Source organism: Arthrobotrys flagrans, assembly GCF_004000055.1.
Source record: "Arthrobotrys flagrans strain CBS H-5679 chromosome Unknown unitig_15, whole genome shotgun sequence".
Classification (NCBI taxonomy): Eukaryota; Fungi; Ascomycota; class Orbiliomycetes; order Orbiliales; family Orbiliaceae; genus Arthrobotrys; species Arthrobotrys flagrans.
The window spans coordinates 3,711,501-3,733,023 of record NW_027137545.1 but is presented as its reverse complement, the minus strand read 5'-3'; the positions used below and the strand labels follow the sequence as shown (position 1 = coordinate 3,733,023).

Here is a 21,523-nt window from a genome sequence, read left to right as displayed (position 1 = left end):
GTGGATTTTTGTTAGCTTTCCTTGAGTTGATAAATCTCGTTTTGTTTCTCTTGCTATCTTTGGCTTCTATCCGGTGGCAATTGCGGCGTTGAGGACATGTTCTATATTTCACATAAGGCCTCGTAGATCCTAGCTTCATAGACCCTGGTGTGGATGGTATACGTTCTTGTATTGTTGTAATTAAAGGGAATTACTACGGCTTGAATCTCTCGGATAGTATTGTGGTTGCCAAATCCTAGATAGGCGTTTTTCAGTGTACCCAAAGCATTCACTGTTGTGATGCTGTCTACAAACTAACCTTACGGGGTTTTGGCCGATTTCTAGGTCAATTCACAAGGACCAAGTAGGTTTGTGGCCCTCTTTTTTTAGTTAGACTAAGCCTCTCAAGTCACCTACGGCAACCTGAAGTCAACACACAAGTTTGCGAACCCCCTTACGGAAGTTTGTGGATGGAGAGGCACCGCCGGATGATTGATATGGACAATCTCGCAAACAGATTGTGCGGTTGTGTTGGTGGATTGGTTTTACGGACTACAGATGTTATTTTGCTACCTACTCGGCTCCTTGACACGGTCAGCTTCCTTCACAAATTTCTGGTTTCTAGTACACCAAGAGCAGAACATCGGTAGGTATCCTTGTCTAGATGTTTTGGTTACCGGCTAAGCGAATCGATAGAAAACATGATAGGAAAATTTCGTCGTAGTAGTCCAATTCGCAAATTTCGCGGTACATGGGTATATTGTAGGTATTTAGGATGCCAAAATGGTAAGTTGGACAGCCCGGAAGGCATCTCGAGACCAGCCGCTTGTTAGGCCTTTCCATTATCTTCATTAGATTGTATTATATATTATTAAAATCCTGCCGCTAAAGCTGTACTCCGTATGAAAGGGCCTCGTGTTCCCTGCTGTGCTTAAATCGTAACATCTTGTCCAACCTAGTGGGAATTTTGTTTACGAGATACCTAATACCTAGATATAACCTGATAGTAGGTAGAGGGCGCTTAATCTCGAAATAGTTTCAACTAAATTCTGTAGAGGTGAGATCTCGGTATAAATCAGCTTGTACGCGTTCCGATAAACCCGTGCACCTTCTAATGGTACTTGGTACCTCATGCTCCCTCTGATTTACACCTCGGGATCTATCGAATCCATCGTCCACAGATTACGGATTCCTTACTAATTAGTTTGCTTGACATACCCCCGATGGCACTGCTATCGCGACTCGAATCTCGAAACTAATTGAAAGTTAAGTTCGAAGCCTTGCATGCAATTAGGCCCGCCCTTGGTTATTATATTGTAATCCTGCTAGATTTGGGGATTGGGCACTCCGATATGGCACATATTTCCGGCCTCACCTTATTCGAGAAAGATTCGTAGAGATTTCTCAGCGGAAGATGAAGGGGCTACTATAAATCTTAAGAGTTCGAACGTTGAATATTATTGTAATCGATCTCCGATCTAGATATGTCCATGCGCAGGAATGTGTTGTGGTTGTGGTTGTTGCTGGGGAACCCTGTGATTGGCTGGAGTTATTGCCCTGTTTCTCTTGAGCGATGTGTTGCTAATCTCCTTTTCCGTCCACTTCATCTTGCATCGAAAAACATCGCGACAAGTTTTTCCCTCTCCTCTACGTGCTGGTTAAACTTTCAAACTACGAGCAGTGTACCCTTTATACCACCCTCCGAAGCATTTGGAAATTCTAGCCGACAAGACTCCATCGTGTACCACTTCCTTTATCTTTTTTTCCCTCCCCATCTGACAACCTGACAGTAAAACGGACGTCGGTGGTTTGACGGCCCTCCAACGTCTGAGTGCTGGCTTTAAGCCCCAAGGATTTTACGAGGACACCATTGCATAAACTGATTCTCTTGATCGATTACGACGAAGCCGAAGGCCTTGAATCGAAACAATGCGGCTCGCGAAGGTCAACATACTCCGGAATGGCACCTCTACAACCAGCGGTGGCCATAAACATCCTACATCCCTAACCTTTTCAACGGATAGAAACGTAGTCGGTGTCTTTTGGTATATCAAAGAGGAACTGGATGATGACGAGGCACGTTTTCCGTTTTGCGTCTGCAGACTGGTTTTTGGTGGCTTATACTGACGTGAAGTATCCAGGCGCGGAAAATCGCAAGATCTAAGCAAGCGAGTGGCCATCGCGGTAATATTTTCTATGGCTCAGCTGAACGGGTCTGGCAAAAGGTACGTGGTCATTCCGTCTCTTCTGTCGATATAGCGAGAGTTTTCCTGAAACCTTTTTCCTTTCCAGAGTGATGGCCGCAGGAATCGCCACCATACAACAAAGCGAGAAAACGTGAAAGCCGAAACATGGCCGGACAGCTTCGCTGGTCGGTCTTACGGGTTACTTTCGGACGAAGAAGACGATGAAGAGGGAGCTGCCGATGGACCTGATCCGATGGACCACCAACCGTCATCACAGCAGAGCTACCTCTCGTCGACCACACAACAAGACCCACTTTCGCCGCCTCTATCCCCCTCGCCAGCTCGGGAAAGTCTTGATGCAACCCCGAGAAAACAGGAAGATCGCACGCCTCCGATGCCAGGATCATTTGTTTTCGAAGAAGACGCACCTGCATCGCCAGCGTTTTCTTCGAGCCTGACGGAATCAACCCAAAACGTTCCGGATTTCTTATATTCGACACCTGCCCGGCCATCCTATATCAACCCCGGCCTCGCATTGGAAAGCCGTTATGATAGCTCGTCGTCATTACCCCTGCATTCTAGATTCGACATGACACCCCGGCAACTGGCAGCATTCTCACGTAGGAAGCAAGAGTTCGAGCGCTTGATGGAACGTCCCACGACGCCATCTGCGATGAGCGATACCGGCGTGGACGATTGGGAGATTTCCGACAAAGACCGGGCAGAGCGTGAGAGACGGAGGAAAGATCTTCAAAGGTTCCGACTGGAGAGACAAAAGCGACTGCGTCTCGAAAATCGATATGAGGGCCAGGGGAGCATGGAGGCCGGTAGGAAACGGCCGCGCGCATCTTTCGAGCCGATGGATTCGGAACCACTAGTTGAACAGGCACCCTCGAAACGAAGTCGGTCGTCAGAACTATTCGCCCGCACACTGGACCGAGAAACACGGGCCGGTTTTAAATCTCCCGAGCCCAAACGGGCAGTAGCTGATGGTTTGCCTATTCCCGCCTCGGATGAGATCCCTCGAAGCCCGCAGGAGACCGAAACCCCGTCGCTCCCGGCTAGTGCGTACTCTGCACCCACGCCATCTCCATCGCCTCCTTTGCCGTCAGAAACAGCCGTTTCTAAACCCGCCCAGCTCCACATGCCCAAAGTACCCTCCGGACTTCGAAAGGCTGTTAACATCTCCAGCTCTCCTAACACCTCGCCTATGAATCTTCAAAAGCGTCATGCGCGGGTTGTGTCGGAGGAAACTGTAAATCTTTGTCGGTTATCAGTCAATACTGTAAGTTGAACTCATGATCGGTGCGTCGTTCCTTCGCATTCAGCACTGACCCGGATTCTAGTTTCAACGATCATCTCTTTTAACCTACGAATTCCCTCCCCTAAAACCCTCTCTGGCTAGTCAAGCTAAGCCGGAGGTTGTTCGAGAATTAAATAATTATCTCCAATCGCTCGCGCCAAAAGTCTCTCCAGTTTGATGCCCGTGCCTTAACCCACATGTTTGTTTGGGATAGAGCGATTAATGAACCACCGCACCTGATTATGTCTGCTTGTATAAACCAATTACTCCCCACCCGTTAACATAACATGTCTTCTTTTCGGACCGTCCCCTTTCCGACTTCCTGTTTTGCTGTATAAACAATTGCCACCTCCGACTTTAGCGTTTTAGTTCTTTACTTTTGCCCTTTGATTTATCGTTGTTGAATTGTCGAATAGCAATCAAATGCCCAGCCCACGAGTAATTGAAGACTCGGATGCCACAAGTGAAACCATTCCACACTCTGACACGGTATCAGAATCTACTTGAATCAAGTAAGCACTCGAGTATATAACCTCTTCTGCTGGGGTATATCACCTGGCTATGTTCAGGTGTCACATGCCTGCGTCGCAGGTTCCCACACGTAATACCGCCAAGACATACACCTGCAGCTAACAGAAAAGCCTTCTCCTCGACCGCGTGGGGCTTCTCATCACAAGTCGCAATGACACAACCCGCTACCATCCCAACCATCCGCTGGAGTTGATTCTGGGCGCGATCGTTACTTGGACTTGAACGCCCTGTACCCTTTTTGTCAACGATGACTTGAAGACCCCGACGCAATTTTTGTCTCCTGGTGGTTTCCGTCCCGTTCCGAAATTTAACCTCAAGGGCTTCCACTTGTTGAGCGGCCGAGTTGCCATGTCATCTCATCCTCCTACAGAATCAAAAGGATCGCCCTCATCGCCCTCGTCGCCCCAAATGCATGCTGCTCCTGAGATCCCACAACTCAGAAAAACATCCCCCCCCCCTTGAGAGATGACGTTGCCGCTTCATCAACATACGAACCAGCCTCAGACACAGAGTCTCGGGCAAGAGCGAGGTTTCGATCAAAGTCTCCAAGTCTCACGGGAAGCAATCATTGTCAAACTCCCGCCACCATAACAACGGAACAATCCAATGGGTTTCTCTCGCCCCCATCGGCCGGCTGGAGGAGCTTTTCAAGAAGCCCTAGCCCGCTAGGCTTAATACCAATCCATCAAACGTTTCGACAACTAGTAAGTCGGAATATAGTCTACCGAATTCAGATTAATACTGATACCGGTGTTAGGTTCATCGACACGAGGTCCCTCGAAAGGTTCTGCATGTATCTATCGGATTCCTCGTTCTACATCTCTACAAGACCGGAGTGCAACCTGCGACCATAACACCGGGACTTGGCTACGCACTAATACCTATCGTGTCAGCCGATGTGCTGAGGTTTGTCTCACCTTCATTCAACTGGTTCTACATTAGGGTGCTCGGTGCGTTGATGCGGGAGTCGGAGTTTTCTGGTTGGAACGGCGTGATTTGGTATATGATCGGCACGTGGACCGTGCTCGCCGTGTTTCCTAAAGATATTGCCACGCTTTCTATTCTCCTTCTATCATGGTGCGATACTGCAGCGAGCACATTTGGGAGGTTGTTTGGGCGATACACCCCTCAGTTGAGAAAGGGCAAGAGCTTTGCCGGGTCGCTGGCGGCTTTTGCGGTTGGGAGCGCCGCTACTGCGTATTTTTATGGGAAGCTGGTCCCGGACACACCGTTTTGGCCAGATGATCCCACTTCCGCCCTCAGCTACATTGGCGAGCTTCGTTTACCGGTGTTGGGGGAGGTCGGAGGGTCGATAGCGCTGGGGATCGTAAGCGTGGTTACGGGTTTGATTGGATCCGTCAGCGAGTTGACTGACGTATGGGGTTTGGATGACAATGTTGTGATACCTGTTCTCAGCGCAGCTGGGATTTGGGGTTTCTTCCGGGCCTTCGCAGCATAGGCGTGCTTGCTTTTGATTGTACTAGATATTGGGGTTTCACTTTTCGTGTCAGGGATTGCTACTTCTCCACACATAAATAGGCGTCCGATATAATTTCTATGATTTTATACATGCGCTTCTAGTCTTTGTGTTATAATCATATATTCCATTGAGTTTAGTCGTCCTGCCCGGAAAGGTCAACGGTGGCGTCCACCGATAAATAACATGGCCACCCCTTGTTACTTGAAGCTTTGTCCCAGCATCGTATATGCCTGGTAGTGCTATTTCTTGGTTGGAAAGCTACATCTAATAGATCCCTTGGGTTGCAAGCGGGTTTGCGTGGAGCGTAGTTTTCAGGATGTGTATTTTCTCTACCGGTCGGTTCTTTTTGTCAACGGTGAGTTTCTCAAACTTTTCCAAAGTCCCACCCTCTTCCGCACCGTCGATGACTTTTCCGAAGACGGTGTTCTTGCCGTCCAAGTGAGCATGCTTGGCGTACGTGATGAAAAACTGAGTACCGTTCGTATTGGGCTGACCGGAGTTGGCCATGGAGACCACGCCGCGAACGTTGTGCCTCAAAGATGGCCTGATCTCATCCTCGAACGGTTCTCCGTATATTGGAGTTCCGAGGGATTTCCCAGGATTGGTGGGCGAAGGGTCTCCGGTTTGAAGGATGAAACCGGGGATCGAACGGTGGAAGATACAACCGTCGTAATAGCCGGAGGCGCAAAGCGCAAGGAAATTCTACAAAACGTACGTGATCAGTTCGTTCCTGCGGCCGTACGGTATGCATACGGTTGGGAAGTACCTCTGCGGTTTTGGGGACGGCTTCGCAAAATACTTCGATCTTCAGATCGCCCAGCTCGGTGTGAAGCTATCGTGGCGGGCGAGTCGTCAGCGGGGATGCAGATCGAGGATGGAACGGTGACATACCGTGACGGACATTACGGTAATATCATGGGGACACGGAGGCCTTGGGGAGGGTTATCTAGGGATACTGGTACATTCTGGTATCTTGCCGGGGTTGCCTCTTGGAAGAGTGAACTGCAAAGATGCGAAGGGCGTTCGCGTTCTTGCCAAGTCTTGCGGATGGCCACAATCCGAAATGTTTATACAACTCCCGTACAAGCTTTCCTGCCAACCCGAGCCACGGGAGGTAATTAAGCAGTAGGTGATTCCTCATGTATAGGTAATTATGGTTGTTGGGAAATACGTCATCAAGTACTCAAGTTGGTTACTAATGTACACGCTAAGAACATCAATCGCGGCCAATCAATCAGAATAATAATGCCAAAACTAGAATACGCTTATATAGTTTCCGATCCTGTCCTTTTGGTTTTGGGCGATACACTCGGCAATCCATGTGATATTCCGTATTTCCTATATGAAAAAGATTAGATGTCAATAAAACTCGGGACGGGAGGGTGCTATTCACTCACTTGTTCTTGTAGTTTGAGCCATGCGTAGACCACGGCGAAGGTGAAATGGTGAGTGAAGGTGCCCTTCGCCAGCTCCATTTCCTTTTGGTAAAAAACGTCCTCGAGGCTCCTTTGCGCACCCCCCCCGATTCCACCGCCGCCTTGTCCGATCCCACCCTGGTCAAAAAAGGATCTGTATTCGCCAACTATCTCTATCGCCAACCGTACGGCTTCTGCGTCATCCGCGCGGCTCAACATTAAAGTTCCTTCCGGATGGAGCTTCCCAATTTCGGGATATAGCTTCTTGCGGTCGGATTTAGACAACTCTGTCCCGAAAGAGTTCAATGTAATGTTGATGGCTCTTCTATCAGCCTCGAATCCGAGGATTTCGGACATCAGCTCCGCACTGGGAGTCCCGGAAAGTTCTGGGTCTGTCGTGCAGAACTCGTGAAAAGCCTCCAAATAGCTTTTATAGAGGGTGTTCCGGACTATTTCAATGTTGAGCTCATCGAGGTCCGCGGACCGAAGGTTGTCTTTGAAAAAAGGTGCCAATGGAGTTTCGACCAAAACGATACTATACAGCTCTTCAATATTCGAGGCGACGCAAAGCGCGGGGAGCCCTTCAAAAAACCCAAGCGGGTGACATCGTTCCAGGAGATCCTTCGTATCTCGTTCATGTAAGGTTCCCGTAATGAGCAAAGCAACGTTGTCGATCATGTACGAGTAAGTGAGGAAGTCCATGAATTTGGCAAGAGCTCCAGTCGCCTGGGCTCGCAGGTACCGAAAGTCCTGGACAAGCTTTTCAGTCGCTTTGGCAGCGATGGTTGATGTCGGAAATGGTGATGCGACATTAGCAAGCTGTTCTCCATAGGAAGGCGTGAGCTGTAATTTGAGGTCTATTATTTGCTACCAACGTCAGTAAGGAGAGCGTAATTTACAAAACCGGAGGGAATGAAGTCGGGAATGTGGGTGAATATACCTTCCAGGGTCTCGCATTGAGTAAGGTTTGAGTAGTTTGAACTTGTCAGAAGGCTGTTACGGTATCCACGAACAATACCCTCCACGTAGCCCGAATGTATGTTGAAGAACAGACCCTCCATTGCTAAGATTACTGAGACGTTTGGTGTGGTATCGGCGGAGCGAAATCAGCAGGTGATGTGGCACCGAACCGTAACTGATCTGGAGGTTTGGATATCGTTGAAGGGTGCCTGTAGGCGCGGCCTCTTCCGACTACCTCCGCGTCCGAACGTACATAATGCCAGGGGTAGCACGCGTTGCTTGCAACACATGCTTCGTCAGGCTATGTTTGATTAGATTAGATTAGATTAGATGGTACGATAAGGGCTATCCCGCTGCCCTAACCTCCACTGACATCAGCCACACCTGACATGTGGATACACAAATAATATCCAATTGCACCGGACTGTTGACTGTTGGTTATCTTCTTTGCTGTATGTAATACTTTACTTTGAAAGCCGTAACGTGTGAAAAAACATGGAACGATATTTTCGCAAGCAGCGGAAACATCTTGAAAGTCTCGGGAGCGCGGCCCCCCGGAATATAAAGATATCGTGGGGATGCAATGTTGAAGTCGAACCGTGGTGCTGTGGCGCTTACGTAGCCAACCTAGCCACTTTGCTCTCACCGCCAAAAAACACCTTCACAACACACAAACCTCACAAAATTTTACCCCAAAACTAAAACATCGAGCAATCCTCAATCTTTCACCGCCAACTCCGTCCCACCCTCTCAACCCTCTCCGATACCCAGCACCGGCAGTAAATATCACTCTACTTCCACGATGGCTACCGCCAAAAATCTCCCAGCGACCTTCAATGCCACACCCCAGGACATCGAGATGCTCCTGGCGGCTCAAAGCCACCTTGGATCGAAGAATCTTCAGGTACGAGGAGTTTTACGAAGCGAACGGGATGCCTACACGAGGACAGCGACAGCAGGAACGAAGATGTGCTAATTCTCTGATTTCATGGTTTAGGTCCACATGGAACCGTACTTGTGGAAGACAAGACCAGATGGTATCAACATTATAAACATCGGAAAGACCTGGTAAGGGCATGAAGCTTCGTTAATAACCCTCGACGGCCTTCGATCTAACTAGAGTGCCCTTTCGAACCTCAGGGAAAAGATTGTTCTTGCCGCCAGGGTCATTGCCGCTATCGATAACCCGGCTGACGTCTGTGCCATCTCTGCCCGTCCGTACGGCCAAAGAGCTGTTCTCAAGTTCGCCGCGCACACCGGAGCTACAGCAATTGCTGGCAGATTCACACCTGGAAACTTCACCAACTATATCACTCGATCCTTCAAGGAGCCTCGTCTCATCATCGTCACCGACCCCCGAACTGATGCCCAAGCCATCAAGGAAGCTTCCTATGTCAACATTCCTGTTATCGCCCTCTGTGATACCGATTCCCCCACCGAGTTCGTCGATGTCGCCATTCCAACCAACAACAAGGGCCGACACGCGATCGGTTTGATCTGGTGGTTGTTGGCAAGGGAGGTTTTGCGACTACGTGGAACGCTTGCTAGCCGTGATGTCGATTGGGATGTCATGGTCGATCTGTACTTCTACCGTGACCCAGAGGCCGAGGATCAGAAAGACCAGGGTGCCGAAGAATCGAAGGCCGTCGGTGCCGAGGAAGCCCCCCCTGCCGCCGAATTCGCCGCCACCGGCGCTGATTGGGACGCTACCGGCCCAGTCGGCACCTTCCCCACCGCCCAAGGGGCTGCTGTTGGCACAAGCTGGGATGCGGACGCGGATTGGCAGGCTAACCAACCGACTGGCGACTGGGCCGAAAGTGGGAACGTGCAACCAACCACCGAAACCCAGAGCGGATGGTAGTTGCCTTTCTCTTTCGTGCTTTTTGATATCCCTTTTTTTTTTTTTTTTTTTCGAACGGCTTTGCTCTGCCTTTTTTTTTTTATCCCGCCTCTGCCATGACATCCTCTCTCTCACTCCTCCTCCCCACCCCTCCTTTCCGACTCATGAAATAAACATCCTCCCTGTCTCATAATATCTACACTCCGTTTTTTCTTGTACGTATGATTTCGAGGGCTTTCAGAGGGTTCGTTATGATTTCCTACTTATTTTAACTTTCACGTGTTCGTCCTTCTTGTTCACCGGTATGATAACTGCTTCATTCGTCTCTTTTCGTCATCCCCACCCTCCTACTGTATCGATACTCGAATCTTGAGCTGAGGGGGACGGCTTCCTTAGCACACAGACGAATTCACATGTGCGACCTAGTAATCGTACTACCAATATTATATCATCCCCTCGTAGTTTCCCGCTGTGATGTATTGCCTACAGACTAGTGTACACTCTCCAAACCGTGTATTACCTACTTAGTAAATACCTACTTTGGTCGTAGGTAGTTAGAGTCGAACTCGCACAAGCACTTGGCTTGACAACAACACGACAAAGCAAACCAAAGCAAGGCAGAGCAAAAAAAAAAAACACATTAAAGAACACGGCTATACTTAGTATAATACAACATAGCTGTCACGGCCACCCTCATCAAGGCATCCCTCTTTTTCTTTCTTCCTGCCAGGTACTTCCTTAAGTAAAGTATCTAGATACTTACTTACTCGGGTACTCAAGGTAGCTGAGCAGGCATCTCGCTCGAAAAGCTCAAACCAGACACTGTACTCGCCAGGATCGAATGTCAGCTTGCATTGTTCCCACAGCCTTTCCATCCTCCGCAACATCGATAACACCGTTGTTTCCCCCCAGCACTTCCTTGGAAACAACCAAACAGTACCGACCATCAATCGTTAATGCTCTCCCGGCTTGTTTCCCTCAAAAATGCCGAGGGAAGACGTGACTATCGATCACTATGCGGCTCTCGAGGTCTCGATTACTGCTACTTCTGATGAGATCAAGAAGCAATTTCGGAAACTTGGTATGGTTCGCGGTCTCCGTCTGTTTCACCGTACTAACGGCTCTGTGTAGCTCTGAAATATCACCCCGACCGGAACCCCGGCCGTGAGACCGAGTTTAACGCGAAGTTTCAACAGATCCAGGCAGCCCACGAGCTTCTAACGGACCCTGGGAGACGAAAACTTTATGATCGATCCCGATCACACTACAATGGCAACAACAAACCCAAGCCAGACCGATACGATGCATCTACACCTTCGAACGAATCACCTGCCTCTTCTAGGAAATATAACACACATAGAGCGGCATATGCCACAAGCACTCGGCCCGGTGATGCACATTTCTCAACCAAATCTCAATGGGACCACGCCTCCCGTACGTACACTCCAGGTGGGGCATCTGCGTGGAAAGCTGCACAGGAACGGTGGCAGCAACGCAGCTCCCGTGAGATGCCCCGCACGCCCAAGAAAACCAGGGAAAATCCATATGCTACCGTGGATCCCGATCCACCTTCCGCAAGTGAACCGGCCTATAGGTTCTACAAAGACGACGGGGTGGGGACTTCCGGTGGGAAGAAGCCGACGAGACACGGCTTCTTTGGCGATCGAAATCCGCGTGAAAAGGAATGGATGGACCCGGGTTCGGAACACAAGTCCGGGGGGAATTATAATCGACGAAGCGGTGGTATATGGGAAACAAAATCGTCGTCGGAAGAAGATGCCCCCCGCCAATCCACATTCTACGCATTTACCCCCCGGACCCGCTTAAGAACCAATCTTCGAGACACCAGCCCCGACAGACCGAGCACGCATGGGAACAACCATCAGAACGGGGGTTATTCGGCGAAACCAAGCCCCTCCGATCCATCGGTATCACCACAGCGTTCAGGAGTTTTCACACGACCTCAAACAACGCGAGATTCAAAGGAGCACGGCGATCAGACAACATCCAACCAAGATCGACGGAAGAGTAACTCTTCGGTGGGTTTGGAAGGCACCGAGAGGCGGAAGTTTTCTTATCTCTTCAACGAAGATGGGCTACGGAGGCCCCATCGTACGACGAAGCAAACGACGGGTAGCGACCATGACGAAGAGAACGATGTTTTCTCGAAAATTCGCAACGTACCGTTACGACAATCGTATCCGTCCTCACGACGCAATACCTTGGACCGGGAGAGTCCGGCATCGAAGGGTTTAGGAGAGAGCCGAAATCATCATGGGCCTAAAAATCCGGAACGGCAACGGTTCAGCGGGCATTCGTATGGGAAATCCGAGGGTATGTGTCCGAATCGCCCTTCACCTTCATCTTGTCTTAATATGAACTAACTTTACCAATAGATTTTCACACTCCGTTGAACTCTTTCAAATCGTATTACCCCACAACCCTCCCCCCCCTATCCCATGTATTTAGCTAACCGTCGCCTGACTCCAGATTCGAAACGAATCCATCTTCGCCTGTTGGCTTTCCCGGCAGCCCCCCGAAGGAAGAGCCGAGGGCCAAATCATTTTCTCCTTCAGACTGGAATACCGTCTTCAGCGGTACCGAGAATATTTTTGCCCCGCCGCTTCGAAAGGGGCCGCAAAGCCCACGCAAAGGCCCAACAGTACCCAAGCTTCAAACCAACTTTGGTCCCGGCGGCGTCCGTCTCAATTTCTCCCGGCCACGACCGAACTCTACGTCTGAGGAATCTCCCAGTGTATCCAAAGACACAGGCTTTGATGAACCATCGCCTCGAGGAGATTCGCCGAAATCACATGAAGATGCAGCCCCCGCTCGCGATCCTGATGCGTTTCCAAAAAATGCATTTGTGTTCGAGGAATGGCAGAAAGCCTTTTCGGAGACAAATCCCTTCGATATAAACCCATCCCAGCAGCATGCATCCGGGTCTGCCGCACGATCAACTTCGAAACATCGCAAAACAGCCACTACGAAGCGAAGCGCTGGGTCTTTCACGACCGCTAAAATTCCTACCGCGGACAGCTGTCACAATAACGCGAACAGTTCCGCATCAATAACACCTACTGAGAAAAATGCACGTCCCCCGCAAAATGAAGAACCGTCGACGCAGAAGGATGCGAGCTCGGATGCGAATACCAGCATCCCTTCTCCTATCGCAATGGATATTGACACCCCGCCAAAGAGCCCTGCTGCCATCCCCACGGCCCCGGTTACTCCCATACGTCAAAAACCTTCGACTTCGAAAACTCTACCGACAGACCACAGCCCCGCTGTCTCCGAAGAAGACCCGGTCTCCCCCATCAGGGGTGATGGCGTTCCGATCTCCCCGTTAAGGTCCGATGAGGTCCCACAACGGGACGACGACGCTGCTGAGGCGCCATCGCTTAACCTCCCCGAGGATGCCCCCTCTTCGCGCTCCAAGCCCGGACACATTCCTGGAGAACCAACCTTCCCAGACCTGGGGGGCCTTCGTAACGTTGAGCCCCTGTCATATGCTTCCGCGAATGGTTTAAATAATCACTGGCACAACGTGCGAGATAATCTACCTTTCGAATCCAAGGCGGCTCCGTTTGTCCCACTGTCACCCGCGCCAGAGCTTCCCAAGAAGAATCCTAGCCTTCCCAAGCCTCCCGAGACCCCCACGGCGCCAAACGATATTTCATTGACGTCGTACGATAGATATTGCGCGCAAATGACGGTATACCAAGCCCATTGGAATGAATATAATGGGAAAATCGTCAATCATTTGAGAGCCCGGCTCGATGCGAATATCCTCCAGTGTGCCCAAAATAAAGGGTTCGCAACCGGGACTAGCACTGATGCCGAGACTGGTATCAAGCTTGATTTAAAGCAGACTATGAAAGCTATATCCGAACTCGACGAAGATAGGAGAATCCGCGCCGAGTGGGAGACCGCTATCGGTGTATACAGAGAAGCATTGGTGCATTGGAAATCTTATCTCGAAAGCCTCGAGGCCGCTGGGTTTGCATAGTTCACTGGCCTCTAGGATCTTGTTGCGATCGACTGTCGATTGGAGGCACACGGCTTCACGGACATTGGTGCATTCTTATCCATACAGAGCGTGTTTTTCCAGCATGGCTTCTACTTATCAGTCAAGTTATTTTTGTATTATAATCACGAAGATACCCCAAAGCGTTCTCTTTTTTGTTCTTTTTTTTGTAAGCATTTTACGGTGCCTGCGATGGTTTAGAAATGCATTGGATTTTTTTGTATTGCTTATCGATGCTCGTCAACCGCAGACTTGTAGTTTATCAGCCGCAGAGCCTCGACATTTGATTTGAATCCAATTGACGTTATGGGATTTCTCGGAACACCTCTTCCAATTTTTCCAATAGCTTCGTCGTTTCGTGTTCCGTGCCGACCGTTATCCTCAGACATCCCGTGCAACCTAACTCGTTCCCACGGTATCGAACGACGATCCCCTTCGCCTCTGCCAGTAGTGAGTACACCATCTTGGCAGTTTTATTGTCCGGTTGGCCACCAAGGGACTTCGGTCCATCCAGCATTTCGACCAGGAGAAAGTTCGCATCGTACCCCCCAGGAACCGACCGATTCGCGAAATTTTGGGCAGCTCTCGGACCAACCTCTCCCTCTGACCGATTATCAACTCTCGGTGCGACCCCATGACCTCCAGGCCCGCTTTCGAAACAGCCTGTATCGCAAGCGCTGATGTTAAAGAAGAGATGTTGTACGGTGCCTTCAGGTTGTTCAGGAGACGTGCTATCCCGGGAGGCGCGAACGCACATCCCAAACTAGGATCGTGAGTGCGTGTGACTGGGATTCGACGAGGGGATACACATACCGTATGCCAGCCATACCAAAGGCTTTGGACAACGTTTGCATTACAACCAGATTCGGGTAATCGTTCACCCAATGGGCGAGACTTTTGCCAGGGCTGGCAAAGTCGACATACGCCTCATCGAGGATGACCACACCGTTCCAGTTGTATTCGAGGATGGCTTTTAATCGAGCAGGGTCCACAAGTTTACCCGTTGGATTTCCCGGAGAGCATACGTAGACCAGTTTGATCCGAGGGTCTCCTTCCAGCTTTTCTTGTATTTCGGTCGGCTGGATGTCGAAACTAGGCGATTCGCCTCCAACTTCCAACGGTACTTTCACGACCTCGACATCGTTGACCTGGGCGGCCACGGTATACATCCCGTAGGTCGGGGGGCAGACCAAAATCTTATCGACCCCCGGGACGCAGAAACATCGGATCAGCCCATCGATCGCTTCGTCGGAGCCCACGCCGACAAAAAGGTTGTCGGGTTTTAACGTGGTCGGGGAACCCGCGGGTTGTCGAAGGTCGCACAAAAGCTGCTTTAGCTCTATTTGATGCCTAGTCACTTTTCGGATCAGAAAAACCATACAGTATTGGTCAACAAATCCTTCGGAAACCGGATAACCCCAGGGTCAAAGTAGGGATGACCTACGGGTCCGGATATCTGTTCAAGCCCGCAAGCCTTAGAGTACTTCCGTCGATCTCGTGGTCCGTCGGTAGGTCCGCGGGAAGGGACGGGCCGTACGAATTCTCGTTCGCATCCAGAAGTGTATTGCTTCCATCATCCTTGTAATCACTACGACAACGGCCTCGCTGTTAGCTGGTAAAGATTTCGCGGCACGGGTTTGACAAACGGACTCCCTAGCGCATCGGTACGGTTGCAGGGCTACGATGTTCGGCCTGGCGCAAGCTTCGAGATCAAATACAAACCCCCCCATCGTTAGTCTTAATCGATCGAGTTTCCGGGCCCGTAATGTTGTTTTTGAAGTTTGGAGCGTTGGCGATTAATGTGGTTTTATAGTCAACCCATGCAGCGTGTTCGGCGCCGCTTTCAAGTCCGAGCGCGGAGAAACATTGGGAGTCATTCATCTGCCACACTTTGAATGGAACACACGGAAATGAGAAGTGGAGAGTCTACGGGCAACAGAAGCTGGTTTACCTAATCCTTAAGTGAGTAGTATACAAAGATAATAAAAACGGCCGACCCAATTAGTGATGCAATCCCATCAACGACACAAGTATCTATGAAACGTGTATATGCCCGCTCTCGAACATCGTCGCACTTGCTAGTATAACTCTGAGCGGAGCACATCTGGGTAAAGCGCACCGTATCTAGACCTTTTCTCCAGTTTTATACAGTGATGAAGCGAGATAAAAATAAAATGATACTCGAGAGAAAAGAAACGCAAACCGAATGGCCCAAAGTACGGAGATTGTCAGTCGACCCCTTGGTCCATGCCTGATACCCTCGAATTAGCCCCATTTCGAAAAATCGCAGCCCTGGAAAGTTACATACTGTCACTTAGGATTCCTGTATCTAAACCCGAGTGTGGCTTTCCGTGTTCGTACGTCACCCGACGCCAACCACAAGCTTCCGAAGGGTCCTTGATGAATTCCATGGTCGGGAACTAGAAAACACATGTGAGCTTTTTAATAGTAATTTCATGGGGGGCAAAATACTAACGTAGTGCTCATTCTTTTTCATCGTGATTACGAACGGTACGTTGTCGAAAGTGATAACACGAAGCCGGAAGTCTGAGATTGCTTGGATTAGTTGTTGGCCCGTCAGGAAACCATTGTTCCTCATCTACTCACAGGTATTGTCGGGAATCTTGGAAACTTCCTTCAGGAATGAATCCAAGTCGGGCGTCGGAACTCCGTTCACAGCGAGGACAAAATTCGTAGGCACCAGCTGGTACTGAAATGCCGGTGACCCCCGGGACTATGAACGGTAAACCGGGGCGTTAGAAACCGCATTATTACATAGGGACGGGTGATTCTCTTACCCGGGCCGACACATACACCTCCGAGTGCATATGGCTGATCTGTTGTCGGACGGCGTGGTGAGGCCGGTGCAAAACTGCCCCGCAGAAGACGACCACTCGATTTGTTTCAATATCGCTAGTTGTAACCGTCGGAACCTTGATGCTGAGTTCTTCGCAATTACGTACGACGTGAATATCGAGTTCATCATGGTCATACATGACGTCCAGATCTGATATTCGCGTCATTATTTTCCCGTTGAGGGTCAGTATCAGATCTCCTTCTTCCAAGGTCTGCACCGGACCGCATGAGACCTTTCTAACGATGAACAGTTGATGCCTCTGAGGGTTATCCTGCTCTACTTTTCTAATCCAATCTTCCGATACTCCCATGACGCGGGCTTGGCTCATTTGAATCGTGTGAAGTTCGACATCGAGGATCCGAAGATTCGGGATCTGTCCTCTTTGGATCTGTCTGATAACGGGTAAAATTGTCGGTGTCGATAGACCTAGGTGATATTCGATGTCCTTGGAACCGTGCGCGCGGTCTCCGAGGTAAGTCAACCACAATGCTTGGACGGTGCCGTCTTCATCAGCGAGCACGCCGCTTGAACATTGGGCGCTTAAGCTCGTATCAACGGTGATTGCGTCCAGGTTGATCGCCCGATAGCGGGGTGCCATCGAGTTTGCCGGGATCGCGACGGTGGTTATGTCCGTAATCGTCGTTTTCGTCGTCACCACGCGAAAATTGTGATTGAATCCGAAAAACACGGTCGAAGACCCCTGACGTACGCTCTCGGTGCTAAGTTTGGCCGATCTAACCGGGGCTTGAACGAGCGCAGGGTCGTACTGAACAACGGCATAGTTTTGCAGTGGGTGCAAAAATACGACTTTGCCTGGCACAACCACCGATTCGGCGATTGTCAATGTTAAATCGCACAGGTCGTACGGAACAAATGCTCGGGAAACGACTACCAATCCTTTTTCGTGGTCGACAACGACCCCGAACCCGACCTGTGATGGTTAGGGCTCATTCTTATACACGCCATGGATTACGGGGCTTACCTTTCTAGGGAGGGGGTAGCCGTCAATTTTCAATGGCATCTCACAAGCTATACGGACAAAGCTTCTAACGAGATCAGAAGCTCCCGCGAATCCAGGGTTGTCAAGCGTGACGAATTGGGCGGACATTGGCTGGAGGGGCTTGGGCGGTAATGCATCTGCAACCTCCTTGAAATCCCATAGCCCGGTAGAGTCTAGAAAGGGAGTAATGTCAATAGGGATTCGGCAATTGTCGGGGTAGGGGTACGAAGTACCATTCCTGATAGCCATTCTCATTTTGGATGTCCAATGCCGGTCGATTTGCAATATGGAGGTGTTAAGTGTATGCAAATCTCTCAAGTGCCTATAGGTTACGACGACCCTGGATCGGTCTTCTCGGGGTGTAAGCGAGGCACAGGTGCATGATTTTCAGTTTGTATCGTACCTGGTATGTTTTTCATGATGTTGATGAAGGTCTCAAGGTCGGGAGTTCTCTCGTTGTCCACAGACTACACCGGTTAGTTTTGAATATTAGTGATGACAGGCGATATGCTTACCGCAATGATCCATCCTTTATCGGAACCATCGAATCTGAACGTCCCAGCGGGCTCCGAGACGTACACGCCTTTCACGGGTATCGCGTATAGCCTTGCAAGTTGGTACGACAGGTCGTGGAATGAGGCGCCACAAACGGTGAGGAATCGGTCCGGTGTGACCGCATGGAGGTCTCCGACGCCCAGTTCAACCTCGATGTCTTGGCCGCCTCGCTGGAGTAGTAATTTAATGCTACTCCCGACGTTGCTATCGAGAATATCGTCCAAGCGAACGAACTTGGTGATCAATTCGTCGTTCACCTTTATGAGAATGTCCCCTTCCTAAACGCACATGTTAGAATTGCGAGGGATTTGCTAAGCCGAACGCAGAATATGCATAATCTTACTTCGATTGATTTATACCCAGGGCCCCCCGGTAATACCGTTTCGGCGACCAACATTCCGATTTCTTTCGGGAAGTTTTGTCGGATAGCGGCCTCCCAGGGAGGCGTCAACCCGAGCCGGCGACATTCATCAAAAGGCTTGATCAGCCATTGCGTCTGTATTGTGCCACGAGCAACGGGTTCGTTGTTCTGTATACATTGAAGTGCTCGCAAGGGACGATCAAGGGGCAGGAAGTAGTCGGTTGCAGCTAAATGTTCAAATCAGCACGCTTAACGCCGAGAGACAGACACCATCGGTATATTCACCGTACCTTCGGTACTTCCACCTGCTTGCAAGGCAACTGCGAACCCGTCCACGTTTACAACTGGGGATCCAGAGCTACCCCCGCTTGCCGAAGCTGCCGCTTGAATGTAGTTGGTGTCTAAGAGAGTCAGAGCCTATAACCCTAAGACGAGAAAATGGTGCGTGCGTACTGAAGTCATTGTAACCATCACCGTAGTCAGGTGCATTTCTGTCCGTTCTACTGATAACGCCAGAGAGGATGCTAAGCTTCTCCCCAGCATCATTTCCAACTACTCTTATCTCAACGCCAACCCCTAGAATCGATTTTATTTTTTTTTAGCAACCCATGCCATGAATAGCTTTTGGGATTCATCATACTCGCAAGATCGGGCCGTAGCGTTAACTCTCCGACTTCCATGTACTTGATTTTCGAAGGGTCGAACTTTAGGATACCGAAGTCGTGAACAGGGTCACGATACACGGGGTACACATCGCACTTCGAAGATTGGCAAATTAGCATTTAGGGTGGCGTACGAGAACACACATGGTCGCAGCAAGATTACCTCTTCATGATTGTCGAATACACAGTATCCCCAAAACGGACCCGCGCAAGCAACGTGCCTGTTGGTGAGAATCAAACCCCTGACATTGTCAACCACAAAGCCGGTTGCTTCGCTCGTAACTGCCGGATCAGCATCGAAGGAACAGGTTTGGCAAAACCTTATCGAAACGACATTCCTAACTACGGACTCGATAGTTCTTTGCCATTCGACAGAGTCCCCGGTTGAAGCGATATGGGGGACCATCCTCGGTTCCGACTGCGCTTGCTCCAGTGCTGCCAAAAGGTCCTGCTCTGCCATCATGTTGATATCATCATCAGCATCCTCGTCGTTGTATTCGGCGGTGTCTTCGAACTCAATCTCGAAATGGTCGCCTTTCACATGTTTGCTTGGGCGGATGAATTGCGCTGAGCCAGAGTGCCTCCTCTTACTTCGGGGTTCTGCTGCGGCCTCCATTTTCTCCTTTGATATTCTTCTCACCCTTTCTCCCCCCTTCCTCTGCGTAAAAAAACACGGGTTTACCGTGACGAAAGTCGGTTTGATACGTCGGCTATCGGTTCGATAGACTTCCTTGGTTATCAAAGCTGGCCGTGTCCGGTGGTTCCTCGAGCTCGCGTGATTTAACGAGAGCTTGCCTGCGGGATTGACAAACTACCTAGGTGTTTTCACGAGATGTGGATGGGAAACGCCGGTCGACGGCGACGAGAGTGCTGGGTCCACGCCCTTCGATCGCGTAGCAGCTGTGGGGCAAGTCGAAACGTGTACTTAGCATCCGATGAGTATGGGCAGATCTGTGTCCCGTAGTTATTTATGGGTTGCTCCTTGCCAGGTGGTGGGTTTTATTTGAAGGGCGACAGGTGAAGATGAAGCCTGATCGCGAGAATTGCCAGGCCTGCAGGAAGCTAATATTAATTCAACACAGCGCCAAGGAAATATTGCGCAAGGGGGAAAAAAAATGTCACAGAAGAGTTCGAAGAAGCTTCGAAGGCAAAGCAAACATAAAAATATTCACGATCTCTGACTTTAGTGCTTAAAGCTTCCCACGCAGTATCTAACGAAGCTTCTGCTTTGCAAAAGATTATTCTCATTATTTGGAAAAGGAAAAGACAAATGCTTTATTGCATCGGTCTCGGTCTCAGCGATGAGAAGGATATCACACTAAAGGGCCTGGAGATTGTGAGACGAGCGGAGAGGGTGTATTTGGAAGCATATACGAGCATCCTTATGGTATCTCGGGAAAAATTAGTATGAACCCCGGACCCATAGAACCCTACTCCCGTGTTCATATCTTCTAACCAAGCATCCCAGGAAGAATTTTATGGCCGCGAAGTAATCATCGCGGATAGAGAGCTCGTGGAATCCGATAGCGATGTGATCTTGAAAGATGCGAATTCGACGGACATTGCTTTCCTCGTTGTCGGAGACCCATTCGGTGCTACTACACATCTGGATTTATTGCTTCGGGCGCGAAGCCTTCGAATTCCAGTCAAAACTATTCATAATGCTTCTATAATGAACGCTGTCGGAGCATGTGGTCTCCAATTATACAATTTCGGGCAGACCGTCTCAATGGTCTTTTTCACCGAAACCTGGAAACCGTCATCCTTTTACGACAAGATTGCAGAAAACGCGAGGATCGGGCTCCACACTCTCGTCTTGCTGGATATTAAAGTCAAGGAACAGAGCGAAGAAAACCTCGCCAGAGGAAGAAAGATATATGAGCCACCTCGTTATATGACGGTTGCACAGTGCGCCAGCCAAATGTTAACTATCGAAGAGATTCGTCAAGAAGGAGGTAGGCTCCCCCCCACCAAATGTTAATCGTTAATCGCGAGCATCATCTAATACTCACTTTAAATTTCCGAGCCTAGTATATAACAAGGATTCGTTGGCTATCGGTATAGCCAGGCTGGGATCGGACGATCAGACCTTTGCCGTCGGGACGCTAGAAGACCTCACGACCGCAGATCTGGGACCGCCATTGCACTCACTGGTCCTCGTCGGAAAGGTTCATGACATGGAAATGGACTTTATTAGAGAATTTGCGGTTGACAGTGCCAAGTTCGACGCAATGTTTCCAAAGAACATATAACCGAAAATCAAAGACACGATACCGACGTGCGTGAGAGGAATTTTTCGAACGGGTAACATCTCAAAGAAAACGATTGTCGAATTATAGGTCCCAAGGACGGTTCACCGGGAGGGAA

At 49.8% G+C, this 21,523-nt stretch overlaps 8 protein-coding genes across 8 annotated transcripts; 4 read left to right on the top strand and 4 right to left on the bottom strand.

The window, feature by feature from the left end:
- Positions 1–1,908: 1,908 nt before the first annotated feature.
- DFL_000981 (uncharacterized protein) lies at positions 1,909–5,458 on the top strand (the record flags this gene model as incomplete). The annotated part of the gene is made up of 6 exons (XM_067639752.1): positions 1,909–2,055; positions 2,121–2,204; positions 2,272–3,450; positions 3,512–3,586; positions 4,440–4,703; positions 4,757–5,458. 6 exons carry the CDS (start codon positions 1,909–1,911, stop codon positions 5,456–5,458), a joined length of 2,451 nt encoding a protein of 816 aa, XP_067495542.1.
- A 285-nt stretch (positions 5,459–5,743) lies between these two features.
- Positions 5,744–6,382, bottom strand: DFL_000980 (uncharacterized protein; the record flags this gene model as incomplete). Its single annotated transcript, XM_067639740.1, has 3 exons — positions 5,744–6,181; positions 6,246–6,311; positions 6,371–6,382. The coding sequence occupies 3 exons, from the start codon at positions 6,380–6,382 to the stop codon at positions 5,744–5,746; spliced, it is 516 nt and encodes a 171-aa protein (XP_067495541.1).
- A 351-nt stretch (positions 6,383–6,733) lies between these two features.
- DFL_000979 (uncharacterized protein) lies at positions 6,734–7,955 on the bottom strand (the record flags this gene model as incomplete). Its single annotated transcript, XM_067639728.1, has 3 exons — positions 6,734–6,817; positions 6,877–7,751; positions 7,835–7,955. The coding sequence occupies 3 exons, from the start codon at positions 7,953–7,955 to the stop codon at positions 6,734–6,736; spliced, it is 1,080 nt and encodes a 359-aa protein (XP_067495540.1).
- A 701-nt stretch (positions 7,956–8,656) lies between these two features.
- DFL_000978 (40S ribosomal protein uS2) lies at positions 8,657–9,715 on the top strand (the record flags this gene model as incomplete). Its single annotated transcript, XM_067639717.1, has 3 exons — positions 8,657–8,758; positions 8,852–8,922; positions 8,995–9,715. 3 exons carry the CDS (start codon positions 8,657–8,659, stop codon positions 9,713–9,715), a joined length of 894 nt encoding a protein of 297 aa, XP_067495539.1.
- A 963-nt stretch (positions 9,716–10,678) lies between these two features.
- Positions 10,679–13,703, top strand: DFL_000977 (uncharacterized protein; the record flags this gene model as incomplete). The annotated part of the gene is made up of 4 exons (XM_067639705.1): positions 10,679–10,775; positions 10,826–12,028; positions 12,091–12,121; positions 12,185–13,703. 4 exons carry the CDS (start codon positions 10,679–10,681, stop codon positions 13,701–13,703), a joined length of 2,850 nt encoding a protein of 949 aa, XP_067495538.1.
- Positions 13,704–13,948: 245 nt separating this feature from the next.
- Positions 13,949–15,451, bottom strand: DFL_000976 (uncharacterized protein; the record flags this gene model as incomplete). Its single annotated transcript, XM_067639694.1, has 5 exons — positions 13,949–14,162; positions 14,317–14,484; positions 14,535–15,071; positions 15,166–15,309; positions 15,372–15,451. 5 exons carry the CDS (start codon positions 15,449–15,451, stop codon positions 13,949–13,951), a joined length of 1,143 nt encoding a protein of 380 aa, XP_067495537.1.
- Positions 15,452–15,949: 498 nt separating this feature from the next.
- On the bottom strand, positions 15,950–19,772 carry DFL_000975 (uncharacterized protein; the record flags this gene model as incomplete). The annotated part of the gene is made up of 14 exons (XM_067639683.1): positions 15,950–15,972; positions 16,030–16,141; positions 16,198–16,268; positions 16,329–16,455; positions 16,520–17,509; positions 17,561–17,751; positions 17,812–17,928; positions 17,982–18,045; positions 18,094–18,411; positions 18,477–18,721; positions 18,785–18,895; positions 18,948–19,070; positions 19,135–19,252; positions 19,320–19,772. 14 exons carry the CDS (start codon positions 19,770–19,772, stop codon positions 15,950–15,952), a joined length of 3,063 nt encoding a protein of 1,020 aa, XP_067495536.1.
- Positions 19,773–20,426: 654 nt separating this feature from the next.
- On the top strand, positions 20,427–21,408 carry DFL_000974 (uncharacterized protein; the record flags this gene model as incomplete). Its single annotated transcript, XM_067639672.1, has 3 exons — positions 20,427–20,561; positions 20,625–21,111; positions 21,188–21,408. The coding sequence occupies 3 exons, from the start codon at positions 20,427–20,429 to the stop codon at positions 21,406–21,408; spliced, it is 843 nt and encodes a 280-aa protein (XP_067495535.1).
- Between the last annotated feature and the right edge of the window lie 115 nt (positions 21,409–21,523).